Source organism: Anabrus simplex, chromosome 6 (genome assembly GCF_040414725.1).
Source record: "Anabrus simplex isolate iqAnaSimp1 chromosome 6, ASM4041472v1, whole genome shotgun sequence".
NCBI lineage: Eukaryota > Metazoa > Arthropoda > Insecta > Orthoptera > Tettigoniidae > Anabrus > Anabrus simplex.
Window position 1 is genome coordinate 14309164 of NC_090270.1, and position 19512 is coordinate 14328675.

Here is a 19512-nt window from a genome sequence, read left to right on the forward strand (position 1 = left end):
TCTTCATCTTCTTTTGTAAAATTTACGTTGGGGTTGATCTTGTTTAATTTATCTAATATTTCATTACTGCTGGTGACATTCTTGTCAATTCAAACAAATGTGTCATCCACAAACCTTAACCATAAACTAATTCCTTTTATGTTGGTTTTAATTTTTGTGTGCTCAATCGTATCCATATAGATATCGGCTAGGATACCCGAAATAGGGTCTCTCATCGCCAAGCCATTGTGTGTGTAAATTCTACCATTAAACGTGAAATAGTTATTATCTAATGTAAATTTTAATATAGTCATAAATTCTTCGATCTCCATTTTGCTAAGGTTACTGTATTTACTGATATTGTTGTATATAATATCAAGTGTCTTTAATTGGAATATTTGAAAACATGTTAACACGTCGAAAGAGCACATTATATGATGGGATTGTAAGTTGAATTTGTTAAGGGTCTCGCAAAAATCAATTGAATTCTTTAATGGTTGCTTGTTATTAAATGTATAGTGTCTTTTGAGGAAGCTATGAATGTATTTAGAAATTTTGTAGGCTGTTAGGACAGTTAATAATGGGACGTAAAGTAAATAAATAAATGCAATGTAAATATTAATCTTATACCAGTTGTATAGTATCATTTGAAGTAATTCCACATACTGTATATCAGGGAACAATATAACATCAAAAATAAGATTGTATGCAGATGACATAATTGTTTATAGGGAAATAAACAACATTGATGATTGTTCAGAATTACAAAGGGACCTTGAAAGTATCCAACAATGGGTTGAAGAAAATAATATGAAGGTTAATGGAGGCATATCAACTGTTACAACTTTTACAAACAGGAGCTTTAAAACTGAATTTGAATATACTTTGGATGAGGTAGTTATCCCAAAAGATAGCAAGTGCAAATACTTAGGTGTGAGATTTGAAAGTAATTTGCACTGGAAGGGTCATATTGATGACATTGTTGGAAAAGCATACAGATCGTTACATGTCATAATGAGGCTACTTAAAGGATGCAACAAAGAATTAAAAGAAAAAAGTTACTTGAGTATGGTTCGTCCATTATTGGAATATGCAAACAGTGTTTGGGATCCTCACCAAGAATACCTAATAAAAGAAATAGACATTGTGCAGAGGAAAGCAGCAAGGTTTGTAACAGGGGATTTCAGGAGAAAGAGTAGTGTATCAGAAATGTTAAAGGAACTTGGGTGGGAAACTTTAAGTAAGAGAAGGGAGAAAACTAGACTTATAGGATTATATAGAGCCTATACAGGAGAAGAAGCATGGGGAGATATCCGTGAGAGGCTTCAGTTGAAAAATAATTATATCGGCAGGACTGACCACAAATATAAAATTAGAAGGAATTTTAGCAGAAGCGATTGGGGTAAATTTTCATTCATTGGGAAGGGTGTGAAGGAGTGGAACAGTTTACCAGGGGTAGTGTTTGATCCTTTTCCAAAATCTGTACAGATATTCAAGAAGAGAATAAACAGCAACAGAGAAAATAAATGAAGTGTTAGAGGGCATTCGACCAGTGCCGGTTATTGTAAATTTAAAAAAAAAAATGTGTGTGAATAAATTAATTCCATCCCCCGGTCTAAGGAGTTTGGACAGCCAAAGTAGGAGACTGCCTGTAGGGGTGAAGTACAGTGGGAACTTCGAGGGCCCTGGGACCGCTACGGTAGCTGTGAAGGCCCTTCAGGAGCTCTGAAAAGTGGTGGCAAAAGGGGCTCTGGTTAAGACGCAGCAGGTCGTTATGCTACTTAGGATCCAGAACAGGTAAAAAAAAAGTAAATAAATAAATGCAATGTAAATATTAATCTTATACCAGTTGTATAGTATCATTTGAAGTAATTCCACATACTGTATATCAGTTGACTATATTTGTAAGTAGTACAGGAGATATTATAAGTAGAATTTTGTAAACAATATAAATTTATTAAGGATGAGCTGTGTGTTTAATAGAAAACATTGTTAGCGTAAATTGTATAATATTGTATTATAGGAAAATTTTCTTGGGGCCGATGACCTTCGATGTTAGGCCCCTTAAAACAACAAGAGAGAGAAAATTTTCTTCTCTTGTTAATTTAATATTAGTGCTTGACAATAATGTATTTTAGTGTACCATTTGCCACCGAGGTAGACACCTCATTTGCAAATAAAGAGATTTTGATTTGATTTGATCTTTCTTATGTATTTTGGGGAGGGCTCTAGCTTTAGGGAGGCTGGGATTCATGTTTGTGAGACTTTGTTGTTCCTGGTCATTAAAAAGAAATGTTGATTTTTTTTTAGCAATGATTTTACGTTTCGTTGTATTCTTGCTATCTGGTCTTTGTTTACTATTGTGTAGTTGTTATCATTAAGAAAATCTTCTGTTTTTTGGGTATATGCATGTCTATCTAATAGAACAATGTACTACAATAGTTTTAACTTGTGTTTGTAACATATGCGTCAGACTTTCTAATTGTGATATCGAAAATAACTTTTAACATCACAACATCTCGTTCCAATTTTATATGACCAATAATTGTAAACGTACTTAGTTGTAATTATTTGTTTTAAGGTTATCCATTGTGCTGATGATGCCCATTAAGAAGGGCGAAACATGTTCACAACCTTTCTATCATTTATAAATATTTAACCACAAAATGTGGTATTGTAAGTATTGACTAGGTTAACATTAAATGTATATTTTGTAAATTGTAGGTATATCACATTTTTTCGTAAAAGCCGGGGAAATCCCCACACATATTACACTCATTATGTAACGACAATCCGTTTGTTTAAAACTTGCGTTTTCGTCAATTTTCATACTGCGGTTTGTAGGTTATTTTTCTTAATTCCGCGACAACGTGAATGCGGATGTTCAATTATTTCATTCTGAAGAATTGGAGTAGTATCACTCCAGTAGCTTCTGTGGCAAACTTTTCAGTTTTCTTATTCACACACAGTCACCTAACCTAACTTAACCTCATACGTATCATGAAAACATATTTCAAGCACAAGTGGATTAATGATAAAATTTTCACTACAAATTACTCGGCAATAGCCTTTCCGAAATTTAACCAAACACTAGAAAATACAGTGTAACCTCGTATTGCGTGTTCCTCATTAAGGCGATTTCTCGCTTAGCCCGTCGTAAATTTGACGTCCCGTTTCACGTCGTATTAAATCTATTTAAAAATACCCCGTTTATCATTTCACATAATTCATTATTATGATCACATTTTTCCCAGCCCTGAAATTGTTCTTTACCATCACTTCTGAAAGGAATGTGATTTCCAACACAGATTAGAGCCCTCGCCACAGGAGGCAGGCCGGGGAAAGTTACACGAGAGTGGGGAACAGCCTTGGTTTCTGGAACTTTTAGAGGGTAAATTATAGCTTTGGTAAGCAAGCCATTAGCCAGAGGAAAGTTCAGTTTTGCACTCCGGTTTTTGTTGATATTGCTGAATAACCCGGTAAACCTGTTTGTGCTTATATTTCACATTCCATTCAGAAGTTAGAAATTTATTCTGTTTTGAGTGATGCAGTAAAGGGTAACAAATATTTGTCGCGCGATAAGACTACATGAGAATTAGGATCATAATTATGTGAAGTTGACTAGCGTGGTGCATATTTGTCTTGTGGTAGCCCCGTTATAGGTACTGAAAAAATAATGAAATAGTTTGTTAATGACGACAAATCCAGGAAGTGGACAGGCATCTGCATCTTTCAGTGGTGGTGCGTATGTTGAAACTCGCTCCGTCGAGTTTTGACTCAAGTCGATCGAAGTGTTGTTGCATTAAAGATGACTACAAGTGATGAAAAATCATTTTTCGTCCGTATTGAAAGTTTCATAAACTGTATAAAGGATAATATTTTTTGTTTATTTCCACCTATTCAATACATTACAAGATGTTGGCATTTACTTTAAAACATTATTCAGATGAGACATGTTTCGCCTCCTACTGTGAGGCATCTTCAGTCATTATCAAAAACCTTATTATTTTACCAGGCATCTGGTTAAAGATATTCAAAAATGTGTTTGATGATTATAAGAGAGGTAAGATTTACGTTTTTTATAAACATGTTCATGAAGTAACTAAAAATCTAATATATTGATAAAAACATATGTAGTTCTTTGTTGAATAGGACTTGTTTGATTGTACTATAGTAAAAGAAGGTGGCTTGAAGCCGTAGTCATTAATAGATGTCTAATACATAGTGGAAGGCATAAAATATCAGTTCTATGAGAATATACATTACATTCAATTGATACTAAAAACTAGTGGATTCATAGGTAGTACATATAAAATGTTCAATAAAATAACTAAAGATCTAATAAAATGATAAACACATATGTAGTTCTTTGTTGATTAGGACGTCGTATGATTGTACAGCTTAAAGCCGTAGTCATTAATAGATGTCTAATAAATAGTGGAAGGCATATGAAATCAGTTCAATGAGAATATATAATACAATCAATTGATACATAAAAACTGGTAGATTCATAAGCAGTACATTTAAAAAATGAAGGCGTCATGTGACTATAAATGACAGTTGATGGCTTAAAGCCGTAGTCAAAGTTTAAAGTATAGGTCAATAACTACTAATATATGGTGAAAAGATATAAGTCAAAATATAAAGCTTAGTATAAAAAATATGAAGGAAAAATATTCCAATTGTTTGACAAAAGTTACTTGACGTTGGCATGCATTTGTCCGTGATATTTATTGGTCAACAGTTCGTAGGTTATTTTAGATTTATTCGGCAAGATTGCGTTGACAAGAAGTTCACCAGATGTTTATAGTTGGCCTAAATTGTATTAAGTCATCAAGAAAGTTGCAGAGATGATGATGGGTGGAAATTCTCAACGTTGATTTGGTTTTTTGACGTGAAGGTTGGAGAGCTGTTGTGTTCTTCTTCGATGACAATATATTTTATAAAACGTTGATTTTAATAATTTATACTATTGAAGATTATTATGGAAGTTTGAAGAGGCTGTTGAATTATTGTTGTTATAGATTGGTTCTGAAATGAAGAAAAAACTGTAGTTAATTTTGACGAGAATGAAAGAAAACACGGGAAGGTTTTGTTTAAGTGTTGTTAGTGAGAAAATGTTGGTGCTTACCTATGGCGTTGTAGGCCCGTTTGACAAGCTGTGTGAGGCGCTATTAGGATAATAATGGTCACTAACGGTTTTTACTCCTTGTGTTGTACGTATGTCGTCTGGCCAGAGGGGGATGGGTAGGAGGGGGCGGAGTTGTAGGCTTGTGATTCGTGAACGGGAGGGAGTTGTGAATAGTAGGGGAAGCGGAGGGGCGTGTATCATTTATTGGTTTATGAATGGCGCGTGGAGGGGAATTACGTAAGATGGGAGGGGGAGGGGGGTATGATGTATTTGTTGACGTAGGGGTGTTTGTTGATACTGTTTTGAAAATATTAAAAAACTTTTTGTCCTGAAGGTTTACATTATTGAATAATGTTACTATTTTTGCATATAAAGGGCTTCTATTGTCTATTGGATCATTTAAATTCTTATTAGCATTGAATTTTTGGTCCAAAAATATGTATAAATTTTCGAATTCGGTCATAAGTCTACCTTTTTTTTTATTGTTTTTAAAATTTGAAGGTCCTGTTCAATTGTGGTAAAGTTGTGCCCCGTTTCTTTCATGTGATTGCTCATTGCTGAGTGTTTATTATGTTTCTGAGCATTGAAATGTTCTGTGTACCTAGTTATGAAGCTTCTTCCTGTTTGTCCGATGTATGAGCTGAGGCACTCATTACATTTTAATCTATAGATACCGGAGCCTGAGTATTTATTATTTTCTGAATTTATTGTATTATGGTTGAAGAACATTTTTTGGTTTGAATTTTGAGTTTTGAAAGCTATTTTGATCTCTTGATTTTTTAAGGTGTTGGTTACTTGGTGTATGATTGGGTTGGTGTATGTAAAGGTTGCGAACTTTGATTTTTCATTTTTTATTGGGGAGAGGTTTGTGGATAGTTTCAATTTAACTTTATTAATTAGTTTGTCTATGATAGAGGGATTATATCCATTAAAAGTGGCTATTTCTTTTATTGTATTTATTTCTTTTTTTAAATTGGTTGCTGAAAGGGGAATTTTTAGAGCTCTGTACACCATACTATAAAATGAGGACTGTTTGTGTGATTGTGGATGAAGGGAACTTTGTTTAATAGTTAAAGGTGTGAATGAGGGTTTTCTGTAAATTTGGAAATCAAACTTATTGGAAGTTCTTGTTATTGTGATGTCAAGAAAATTAATTGATTTGTGGTTCTCGTCCTCTTTAGTGAATTTAATATTGTTATCCAGATTATTTAAATAAGTTAATATGTTTTCACTATTGTTGAGATTTTTGTCAATTATTACTAGCGTGTCATCAACATAACGTAGCCAGAGATTTAATCCATTGATGTTATTTATTATTTTGCTGTTTTCGAGGTTTTCCATATAAATTTCAGCAAGTATTCCGGATAAAGGGTCTCCCATGGCTAGGCCTTCCTGTTTGTATATTTTATTGTTGAAAGTGAAAAAGTTGTTTTGTAAGACGAAGTTTAGTACTTTTAAGAATTCTTCTATTTCTATTTTGCTTAAATTGCTATGTTTGGAAAGATTGTTTTTTATTATTTCTATAGTTTTTTTAGCGGGAATGTTTGAATACATGTTAATGACGTCGAAAGAGCACAGTGTATGATTAGGTTTTAAGTTAAATTTTTTGAGAGTTTCACATAGTTCTATTGAATTTTTGGGGTGTTTGTTATGGAATTTGAAATGTTTTTTGAGAAATTTCTGGAGGAATTGTGAGGTTTTATATGTCGGGCTATTTTGGCTGTTTATGATTGGTCGAATGGGAACGTCCTTTTTATGTACCTTCGGTAGTGATCTGACGGTGGGTAGTTTGGGGTTCATATTAATGAGACTTTGGTATTCATGTTCATTAAATAAAAATGAAGAGTTTTTTAAAAGTGTTTTTAGATTACGTTGAGTTTTTGTAGTGGGATCCTTTGAGATTATTGTGTAGGTCTCATTAGAGAAGAACTCCTCTGTTTTATGAATGTAATCTTGTTTTTTCATTAAGACTACAGTATTGCCTTTGTCGGCTTTAGTTATTATTATGTTATTAGTGTCCACTTTTTTTCTTAATTCTTGGATCTGTTTTAGTGAGGATGAGTTATTTTTGTTAAAAATTTCTTTTACAAGGGCAGGTAATTTCTTTTTAATTTCGTATTTTATGTCGTTTTGTTTGTCTGTTGGAATGTGTTTATTTATGTTGTTTCAGCTTCGGTTATTGTAGTGATTATATTTTCTGCTTTATGTGGGTTGGGCCAATTATGTTTTAAGCCTTGGTTGAATAAACGTGTTTCTTTATCTGTGAAGGTGACATCGGATAGATTAATTGTAGTTGGAATATTGTTCCATGGAGAGGGGGATATTTTTATATTACTGTTCCGGTTTATTGATTTTGCTTTTTCTTCTTTTAAGTGTGTCAATTTACGATTTAGTGTTTCTTGTTTTTTGTTCAATGCAATCTGTATTTTATATGTAATGTGTTGTTGATAAGAAATCCATTCCAGCGGTGATAACGATTGCGCGATAATCAAATGTTCGCGATAAAGTTGTGTATTTAATAAGGATTTCTTTCTATACAATAGTTTTATCTCATTTTTGAGCCAAAGGTTGTTGATTTTGTTTTGAATATCGTTAGATTTATGTTTCGGAATGTTTTTCCTTTGAGTCGATTTTAGAAATTTTGGCACTAGATTGGATCTTACACATTCTTTTAGGAATTGAATATCTTTTGAGATCTTGCTAATTTTTGTTTTAAGGTTTAGATACTTGTTTTTATTAGCCTGGTTGGCTTTATTATTACAAGTGATGAAAATCATTTTTCGCCCGTATTGAAAGTTTCATAAACTGTATATAGGATAATATTTTTTGTTTATTTTCACCTATTCAATACATTACAAGACGTTGGCATTTACTTTAAATTGAATGTAATGTATATTCTCATAGAACTGATATTTTCTGCCTTCCCCTATGTATTAGACATCTATTAATGACAACGGCTTCAAGCCACCTTCTTTTACTATAGTACAATCAAACAAGTCCTATTCAGCAAAGAACTACATATGTTTTTATCAATATATTAGATTTTTAGTTACTTCATGAACATGTTTATAACAAACGTAAATCTTACCTCTCTTATAATCATCAAACACATTTTTGAATATCTTTAACCAGATGTCTGGTAAAATAATAAGGTTTTTGATAATGACTGAGGATGCCTCACAGTAGGAGGCGAAACATGTCTCAACTGAATAATGTTTTAAAGTAAATGCCAACATCTTGTAATGTATTGAATAGGTGGAAATAAACAAAAAATATTATACTATATACAGTTTATGAAACTTTCAATACGGACGAAAAATGATTTTCATTACTTGTAATAATAAAGCCAACCAGGCTAATAAAAACAAGTATCTAAACCTTAAAACAAAAATTAGCAAGATCTCAAAAGATATTCAATTCCTAAAAGAATGTGTAAGATCCAATCTAGTGCCAAAATTTCTAAAATCGACTCAAAGGAAAAACATTCCGAAACATAAATCTAACGATATTCAAAACAAAATCAACAACCTTTGGCTCAAAAATGAGATAAAACTATTGTATAGAAAGAAATCCTTATTAAATACACAACTTTATCGCGAACATTTGATTATCGCGCAATCGTTATCACCGCTAGAATGGATTTCTTATCAACAACACATTACATATAAAATACAGATTGCATTGAACAAAAAACAAGAAACACTAAATCGTAAATTGACACACTTAAAAGAAGAAAAAGCAAAATCAATAAACCGGAACAGTAATATAAAAATATCCCCCTCTCCATGGAACAATATTCCAACTACAATTAATCTATCCGACGTCACCTTCACAGATAAAGAAACACGTTTATTCAACCAAGGCTTAAAACATTGGCCCAACCCACATAAGGCAGAAGATATAATCACTACAATAACCGAAGCTGAAACAAACATAAATAAACACATTCCAACAGACAAACAAAACGACATAAAATACGAAATTAAAAAGAAATTACCTGCCCTTGTAAAAGAAATTTTTAACAAAAATAACTCATCCTCACTAAAACAGATCCAAGAATTAAGAAAAAAAGTGGACACTAATAACATAATAATAACTAAAGCCGACAAAGGCAATACTGTAGTCTTAATGAAAAAACAAGATTACATTCATAAAACAGAGGAGTTCTTCTCTAATGAGACCTACACAATAATCTCAAAGGATCCCACTACAAAAACTCAACGTAATCTAAAAACCCTTTATAAAACTCTTCATTTTTATTTAATGAACATGAATACCAAAGTCTCATTAATATGAACCCCAAACTACCCACCGTCAGATCACTACCGAAGGTACATAAAAAGGACGTTCCCATTCGACCAATCATAAACAGCCAAAATAGCCCGACATATAAAACCTCACAATTCCTCCAGAAATTTCTCAAAAAACATTTCAAATTCCATAACAAACACCCCAAAAATTCAATAGAACTATGTGAAACTCTCAAAAAATTTAACTTAAAACCTAATCATACACTGTGCTCTTTCGACGTCATTAACATGTATTCAAACATTCCCGCTAAAAAAACTATAGAAATAATAAAAAACAATCTTTCCAAACATAGCAATTTAAGCAAAATAGAAATAGAAGAATTCTTAAAAGTACTAAACTTCGTCTTACAAAACAACTTTTTCACTTTCAACAATAAAATATACAAACAGGAAGGCCTAGCCATGGGAGACCCTTTATCCGGAATACTTGCTGAAATTTATATGGAAAACCTCGAAAACAGCAAAATAATAAATAACATCAATGGATTAAATCTCTGGCTACGTTATGTTGATGACACGCTAGTAATAATTGACAAAAATCTCAACAATAGTGAAAACATATTAACTTATTTAAATAATCTGGATAACAATATTAAATTCACTAAAGAGGACGAGAACCACAAATCAATTAATTTTCTTGACATCACAATAACAAGAACTTCCAATAAGTTTGATTTCCAAATTTACAGAAAACCCTCATTCACACCTTTAACTATTAAACAAAGTTCCCTTCATCCACAATCACACAAACAGTCCTCATTTTATAGTATGGTGTACAGAGCTCTAAAAATTCCCCTTTCAGCAACCAATTTAAAAAAAGAAATAAATACAATAAAAGAAATAGCCACTTTTAATGGATATAATCCCTCTATCATAGACAAACTAATTAATAAAGTTAAATTGAAACTATCCACAAACCTCTCCCCAATAAAAAATGAAAAATCAAAGTTCGCAACCTTTACATACACCAACCCAATCATACACCAAGTAACCAACACCTTAAAAAATCAAGAGATCAAAATAGCTTTCAAAACTCAAAATTCAACCCAAAAAATGTTCTTCAACCATAATACAATAAATTCAGAAAATAATAAATACTCAGGCTCTGGTATCTATAGATTAAAATGTAATGAGTGCCTCAGCTCATACATCGGACAAACAGGAAGAAGCTTCATAACTAGGTACACAGAACATTTCAATGCTCAGAAACATAATAAACACTCAGCAATGAGCAATCACATGAAAGAAACGGGGCACAACTTTACCACAATTGAACAGGACCTTCAAATTTTAAAAACAATAAAAAAAAAAAAGGTAGACTTATGACCGAATTCGAAAATTTATACATATTTTTGGACCAAAAATTCAATGCTAATAAGAATTTAAATTATCCAATAGACAATAGAAGCCCTTTATATGCAAAAATAGTAACATTATTCAATAATGTAAACCTTCAGGACAAAAAGTTTTTTAATATTTTCAAAACAGTATCAACAAACACCCCTACATCAACAAATACATCATACCCCCCTCCCCCTCCCATCTTACGTAATTCCCCTCCACGCGCCATTCATAAACCAATAAATGATACACGCCCCTCCGCTTCCCCTACTATTCACAACTCCCTCCCGTTCACGAATCACAAGCCTACAACTCCGCCCCCTCCTACCCATCCCCCTCTGGCCAGACGACATACGTACAACACAAGAAGTAAAAACCGTTAGTGACCATTATTATCCTAATAGCGCCTCACACAGCTTGTCAAACGGGCCTACAACGCCATAGGTAAGCACCAACATTTTCTCACTAACAACACTTAAACAAAACCTTCCCGTGTTTTCTTTCATTCTCGTCAAAATTAACTACAGTTTTTTCTTCATTTCAGAACCAATCTATAACAACAATAATTCAACAGCCTCTTCAAACTTCCATAATAATCTTCAATAGTATAAATTATTAAAATCAACGTTTTATAAAATATATTGTCATCGAAGAAGAACACAACAGCTCTCCAACCTTCACGTCAAAAAACCAAATCAACGTTGAGAATTTCCACCCATCATCATCTCTGCAACTTTCTTGATGACTTAATACAATTTAGGCCAACTATAAACATCTGGTGAACTTCTTGTCAACGCAATCTTGCCGAATAAATCTAAAATAACCTACGAACTGTTGACCAATAAATATCACGGACAAATGCATGCCAACGTCAAGTAACTTTTGTCAAACAATTGGAATGTTTTTCCTTCATATTTTTTATACTAAGCTTTATATTTTGACTTATATCTTTTCACCATATATTAGTAGTTATTGACCTATACTTTAAACTTTGACTACGGCTTTAAGCCATCAACTGTCATTTATAGTCACATGTCGCCTTCATTTTTTAAATGTACTGCTTATGAATCTACCAGTTTTTATGTATCAATTGATTGTATTATATATTCTCATTGAACTGATTTCATATGCCTTCCACTATTTATTAGACATCTATTAATGACTACGGCTTTAAGCCGTACAATCATACGACGTCCTAATCAACAAAGAACTACATATGTGTTTATCATTTTATTAGATCTTTAGTTATTTCATTGAACATTTTATATGTACTACCTATGAATCCACTAGATTTTAGTATCAATTGAATGTAATGTATATTCTCATAGAACTGATATTTTATGCCTTCCACTATGTATTAGACATCTATTAATGACTACGGCTTCAAGCCACCTTCTTTTACTATAGTACAATCAAACAAGTCCTATTCAACAAAGAACTACATATGTTTTTATCAATATATTAGGTTTTTAGTTACTTCATGAACATGTTTATAACAAACGTAAATCTTACCTCTCTTATAATCATCAAACACATTTTTGAATATCTTTAACCAGATGCCTGGTAAAATAATAAGGTTTTTGATAATGACTGAGGATGCCTCACAGTAGGAGGCGAAACATGTCTCATCTGAATAATGTTTTAAAGTAAATGCCAACATCTTGTAATGTATTGAATAGGTGGAAATAAACAAAAAATATTATCCTATATACAGTTCAAGATGACTGTCAAAGTCATTTCTCTTACATATGGCCGAGTTTAACTGCCAAATAATTCATGGTCGAAGAGTGCGACCTGCAATAATGCAGTGACGTTTCATGGCTCCCTACTGCAAATGTTTTTATATTTATCAGGTATTTTACACAGTTTTTTTTTAGTAAGCCTCAGTGGGAAAGGTTTTCATATTATCTATCGTCTTTTTCACGCCTTTTAATACTCTCATCGCATCTTCAGAAATGGTAGATAGCCAATATCTTTCTCTGTACCCGTACGTACACATCGTAAAATGCACGCATATTGGAAAAACACATATCAAGTGTTTATACATTCGTGTTGGTTGGTTTTTGTTCTTGTATTCCATAGTACGTCTTCTCGCTTAACGCATTATCTTTCCTTGTCCCCTGCAGAAACAACTAACAAGGTTTTACTGAATAAACAAACCTCTGAAATCAGTCATCCACTCTGCACCATATCTTGAGTTTTATCACATTCTTGCTTAATTTCAGTACATAGTTTTAAAATTAAGCGATCATTTGCTTCAGCCTTTATTTCTAATGAGTGAACTACTGCTATTGGCCATGTTATTTACGCATTTATTACGAAAATATGTTCTCTTTCATTTCGAATTGTACTTATAGAACACCAGTCGACGAGTATTACTAATAGTCTCCGATGTTGCCTTCGAGTGCAAATGTCGATGAGAAAGCTTGCTAATGCACATAGCGAAAAATCTATACTGAAGATGTTCGATCACATTCAATATAATTGCTGGAATGCATGAATATTGACAGTGGAAAAACTTACGCACGCTTTCGCTCGTAATAACAGATGCGTCAGTGATTGGCTTCTTGCTTTTACCAAAGGATAATACACAGTTTAATATAGGGATTTTCAAGGGATAGAAAAAAGCTGTCATTATAACCTAGTTCTCGCTATGTGCTGTACTCACTATGGTGGATTTCTACTGTATTATGATATTTTACGTAGTAATGCAGTTGCTGGTACAGTAGGAAGCATGCTGATGCTCTGTTTTATTATTGCTGCTTATTAGTTTATTAATCCATTCACCTCATATTTTAAAGGCCTTTGGTAAAAGCGAGAACCCAATCACTATTAAATTGAAATAAGAAATGTCGTCTTACATTCTTATTTGATTATGAGCGGAAGCGGTATCGGTTTCGACCACCAATCTGGGTCATCATCAGTCGAATAAAAATACAAAAACAATGCATAGGAAAACAAGAAATTAAAGGATGAGTCTTTCACAAAAGCAATTGAAGAAACAATATAAGATAATAGGTATTAGCACTGCGCAATTTTAAATAAAAAAATGTAGAAGAAGTTGAAGGTCAGTCACTTATATGAAGTAAGCGCAATTCTCTGAAGAGTAGCACAACACACGCAATGTTCGGCACTGTGCCTGAAAATGTGTACGAGAAGAGATGAACAGTTAAGTGAGCCAGCTTGCATATACTGTCAGGTGCAAAGTCACAACATGATTTAATAAATATGAAGTCCCAAAATTGTGTAGAAGTCGAAGACGAGTTGCTTGAAGCAAGATACTAGCTCCTGGAGATCAGCGCAACATACTCAATTACCAGCACTGTGCTTTCAAATGCCGATGAAACTCGGTGAATAGCTTAATGATCAAGCCTGTAATTGTTTCAGTTGCAAAAATATATATAATACAATTTAATATAATTTAATATAGGCCTAATTGAAGTATGTAAATAGAATCCTGAGAGTATATGCAGGATGGCTCACTTAACTGTTCATCTCTTCGCGCAAACATTTTGAGGCACAGTGCTGAACATGCGTGTGTTGTGCTACTCTTCAGAGGATTGCGCCTTAATTCATATAAGTGACTGACCTTCAACTTCTTCTAGATTTTATGATTTAAAATCGTGCAGTGCTAATCCCTATTATCTTATATTGCTTCTTCAACTGCTTTTGTGAAAGACTCATCCTTTAATTTCTTGTTTTCCTATGGATTGTTTTTGTATTTTTTTGGCTGATGACCCAGATTGGTGGTCGAAACCGGTACCGCTTCCACTCATAATCAAATAAGAATGTAAAACTACATTTCTTATTTACTTGTATTGAATAGGTTGAACTACGTTATTTGTTATTTCAATTTAATTGTAATACAGTTCAATACGGAACAACATGAAATTTTTATCTTTAAACCCAATCACTGACGCATCCGTTATTACAAGCGATTAAGCATGTGTAAGTTTTTCCACTGTCATTATTTATGCACTCCAGCAATTATATTGAGTGTGATCGATCATCTTGGGTATAGATTTTTTGGTATGTGTATTAGCGAGCTCTCTCGTCGACATATGCACTCAAAGGCAAAATCAGAGTCTATTAGTAATACTCGTTGACTGGTGTTCTATAAGTACAATTCGAAATGAAAGAGAACATGTTTTCGGAAAAAAAGCATAAATAACATGGCCAATAGCAGTAGTTAACTCATTAGAAATAAAGGCTGAAGCAAATGATCGCTTAATTTTAAAACTATGTACTGAAATTAAGCAAGAATGTGATAAAAAAACCTCCAGATACGGTGCAGAGTGGATGACTGATTTTGGTGGTTAGTTTATTCAGTAAAACCTCGTTAGGCGTTTCTGTTTTATTATTGCTGCTTATTAATTTATTAATCCATTCACCTCATATTTTAAAGGCCTCTGAGTTTGTTCAGCAACTTAATTGAAATCTTGTGACCATTTCTTTGCATTTACTCATTGTCTTAAGAGTGTTTGTAAAAGTTTCATAAATTGGAATTATTCCCAACTTCAGCTTGTTCATTAATTTGCTCATTGAGAGTAGCTTTAGTCACTTTCACTTTAACGACAGTCATGTTGTTATGTAACTTCTCTCTCTTCTGTACTCCTCCCCTGTGGAGGTGACTTCTGAAAAGGTGTTAGTCAGCATGAGAATTTGTTGACATTTGTCTCATTATTATTATTAACATGATGAAATAGCATGGTGGGAATACGAAACTGGATTACATAGATCATTTCAAGATGTTTTCTCCCAGGGTGGTAGTATAGTAAGTGAAATTTAATGAAGCTACAGTATTCCGTAAGAAGGAAGTTGACTCCCACATAGTTTAGTTTTCGGATTGACTTTGCTGTACGGGAGTGAACTCGGGATATCTTATTCATAAATTGGAAGTAACAATCCAATGGGAACAATGGCAGGAGGGTGCGTGGAATGAGGAGGGAATAATCTGTAAACTTGCATGGCTTTGGTGGTGGGGTAGTGTTAAAGGGGGGTGGGGGGAGAACAAGGCAGCGCTGGAACTAAACTTAGGTGCAGAGGCTTTGCAAACACAACATAACAGTTTAGAATGAATAAGTCATTTTTCTGCCATATGGAATTTAAAAAACCAAAAATGCTATTTGTTTGGGGCGTCGACCCATGTGGATCTTCTGCTCCTACTGGCACCATATTGTAACAACCTGCGTGCAATTGGAATGGCGGTAGTGTGGAATGTTGTGTGTGAGGAAAGGAAGATTAAGGATGTCACAAACACCCAGGCCAGGGATATTAATCATTACAATTAAAAACCCCTGACCCGGCCGGACACATTGCCCCCTACACCGCAGGGCTGGACGCCATATGGAATTAATTGCTTGATAAATTGTACATAAATATCCTTCCGTTTCCAGATTGGAAAGATTTGACGGATTAAATAACATAAAATGACTAGGCCTATTATTTTTGCTGGGGCTTGTAAATTTGTTCACTTTGGACAGGCTTTACTGTATTTGATTTAAGGTTTGTTGCGTGTGTTGGTGTTGGGTCTCTGGAAGCAATCAATTTCCTTTCTCCTTGGTTACAGCTCCAGGGAAAGGTGAGCTGAGACTGTGTGTATCTTCTGTTGCAGCTGAGAAACGAAGACAATTGAAGCTTAGCTTTGGCTCACCATCAGGCAGTAAGAGTGTGTATCCAACCATCGGGTAAGTTCTTGTCTCCTCTTCCCACTCTCGCTCTCTCTCTCTCTCTCTATTTGATACTTGTTTGTTCTTTTTCAATATGCAGATGTCAGTGTGATAAAATGCGGGGATCCGTGGAATATTTTCGTTGTATTGAAATTTCTTTCAGCTGAACATACACAACAAACAATTCTAGACATGAAATTATACAAGTATGCTTTTTACTTGGGCCTACCTTCTCTGAGATTCTGAATTTTATATTGACTGGAGTGAACTTAATTCTTTCAGTTGGAGAAAAAAATCTCCAACTCTCTTTCTCTTCCATTGTGGACTGATGTCCTCTGATTCAACATTCTCCTCTATTTTACTTTGGCCGTTAATGAATGTCGATAGTGTAGATGTGCTGATGGAATATTTCTTTGCAACATTGGATTTCTTGTGACTTTTGTCTCATCATGATCATCTTCCAACTCCAGTTTCCCGGGTGTAGTGACCTTTGTCTGCTTCTTCTAAAATTCCTAATTTCTCCTTTTAAAAAGAACTGTTTGTTTTTCCTTCTCTATTGAATTAGGCTCACATACCTGACCTATCAGTACAAATTGTACTGTATCTACAGTACATACAGTACACTGAAATTAGCAACGAAGGACCTTCAGTTCAGATGTTCTTGTTACACAAGGACTGTAATCCTTGTTAACTGTACATAAGGTGGACTGTCAACAGTCCAGTTTTAAGTTATAGGATCGGTCATCGTAGTCCCTACAAATGTAACGACAAGACATTTTTAGTAATTGTGCAAGATAATAAGAAATATCCACCCCCTGACTCTTAGTTAAGGTCCTGCAACTCTCCCAGGACTCCACCCCCAGTAGTAAAACAATAACAGTAGACTGTAGATGGTGTTGAAGATAGCACGATGGTTCTCATGTGCTGGGAGTACGGTAGAACAGCAGAATCGTGCTGTACCAATTTATTCTTCCGCATTAACAAGATTGCATATTATGTAAATTAGAAAATATGGTCGAAATAGACTTTCAACCTGTTTGGTCATGTATTATATACATAGTACGTGTTGAGGAGATGTTCAGTACAGAACAAAAATCGCCAATCGGACACCAGTGAGATCCAAACCCACAATCCCCTGATTTTGCGCCAGTTGCTCTACCATTGAGATATGGTGGCCGGCGTTATCTTTGTTCTGATGGAAAGGATGTAAGCTGCAGGCCTTGCACTACTGCCATCACACTGTAGAGTGTGTTCAAGTCGCTCATTTTGGACCAAGTTAGTGAATAATGAATTTTCACAACCGCATTGTAATTGAAATAGAAGACTTTCAACCTATTAGGTCGTGTTACGTACATGTAGTACATGTTGAAGAGATGTTACGTACAGAACAAAAATAATCAACGGGACACCAGTGGGATGCAAACCCACAGCAATTTAACATCTCTTCGACATGACCTAGTAGGTTCAAAATCGATTTCAATTATAATGCGGTCGTGAAATTTCAATATTCAGAGATTAAGGTATTTACATAATCCAATTCAAATCGTGGACCTGGCGCACAATGTTACCAAACTTCTCTGGACATCCAGCTTTCTCTAAATAGACAAAGCACACGTAGAGGTTCAAGACTTTTCCTCTCGTATCTAGTTGACGGCAAATATAGCGTCAATGGTGTTTCTCAGGTAAGGTTCTTCAGTCTGCCAAACCTAATTTTGAATAAATAAATTTATAAACTATCTTAAAAAGAAAACATATGGTTACAGAATTTTATCTGAAAAAGAAACAACTTAATTTGTTTTTGAAAGAACATGCAATTCTATCAAATTGCACTCAGATATATTTAGGAATGTATAAACATAACTGTTAAACATAAAAAGTGGTTTTTCCAGCTACACATAACAATCATCATCATCATCATCATCATCCTAAACCATCTCCAGTTTCCCGGGTGTGGTATATGAGCCTCCTCCATCTCATCCTGTCCTTGTACCATTCTTCCTCCACCAACTTGTTCCAATCATGACCTCTCAGCAGTACATCGCTCTTAACTAAATCTATCCATTTCCTTCGTGGCCTTCCCACGAGTCGTCTTCCTTCTACCTTTCTGTCAAGTTCCTTCCTTGCAGTTCTGTTTACTGGCATCCTCTTCATGTAGTGTAGTAGGGGTAGTGTAGGGGTAGTGTTTGATCCTTTTCCAAAATCTGTACAGATATTCAAAAAGAGAATAAACAGCAACAGAGAAAATAAATGAAGTGTTAGAGGGCATTCGACCGGTGCAGGTTATTGTAAATAAAAAAAATGTGTGTGAATAAATTAATTCCATCCCCTGGTCTAAGGAGTTTGGACAGCCAAAGTAGGCGACTGCCTGTAGGGGTGAAGTACAGTGGGGACTTCGAGGGCCCTGGGACCGCTACGGTAGCTGTGAAGGCCCTTCAGGAACTCTGAAAAGTGGTGGCAAAAGGGGCTCTGGTTAAGACGCAGCAGGTCGTTATGCTACTTAGGATCCAGAACGGGTAAAAAAAAAAAAATAGTAAATAAATAAACGCAATGTAAATATTAATGTTATACCAGTTTTATAGTATCATTTGAAGCAATTCCACATACTGTATATCAGTTGACTATATTTGTAAGTAGTACAGGAGATATTATAATTAGAATTTTGTAAACAATATAAATTTATTAAGGATGAGCTGTGTGTTTAATAGAAAACATTGTTAGCGTAAATTGTATAATATTGTATTATAGGAAACATTTTCTTCTCTTGTTAATTTAATATTTAGTGCTTGACAATAATGTATTTTAGTGTACCATTTGCCACCGAGGTAGACACCTCATTTGCAAATAAAGAGATTTTGATTTGATTTTTTGATTTGATGTGACCAAACCACTTCAGTCTTGATATCTGAATCTTATTGAGGAGAGAACCATCTATTCCTACTTCTCTAATTTTCTCATTCCTAATCTTGTCTTTCCTGGTTTTCTGGATCATAGTGCGTAGGAATTTCATTTCAGCTGCCTGAAGTTTGGAATTATCTCTATTGGTCAGTGTTGTGGTTTCGAGACTGTATGTCAGAATTGGTGT

General features: G+C 34.2%; 1 protein-coding gene across 3 annotated transcripts in view; it reads left to right on the forward strand.

The window, feature by feature from the left end:
* The window catches only part of Mkk4 (MAP kinase kinase 4), a 384371-nt gene that overhangs the window by 19708 nt on the left and 345151 nt on the right, over positions 1-19512 (forward strand). For 2 of the 3 annotated variants that reach the window (XM_068228034.1, XM_067148945.2), the window contains exon 2: positions 16331-16448. In XM_068228034.1, coding sequence (XP_068084135.1) covers positions 16331-16448 — 118 coding nt within the window. The remainder of the gene's footprint in view (positions 1-16330; positions 16449-19512) is intronic. The other variant, XM_067148946.2, reaches the window with a different exon arrangement.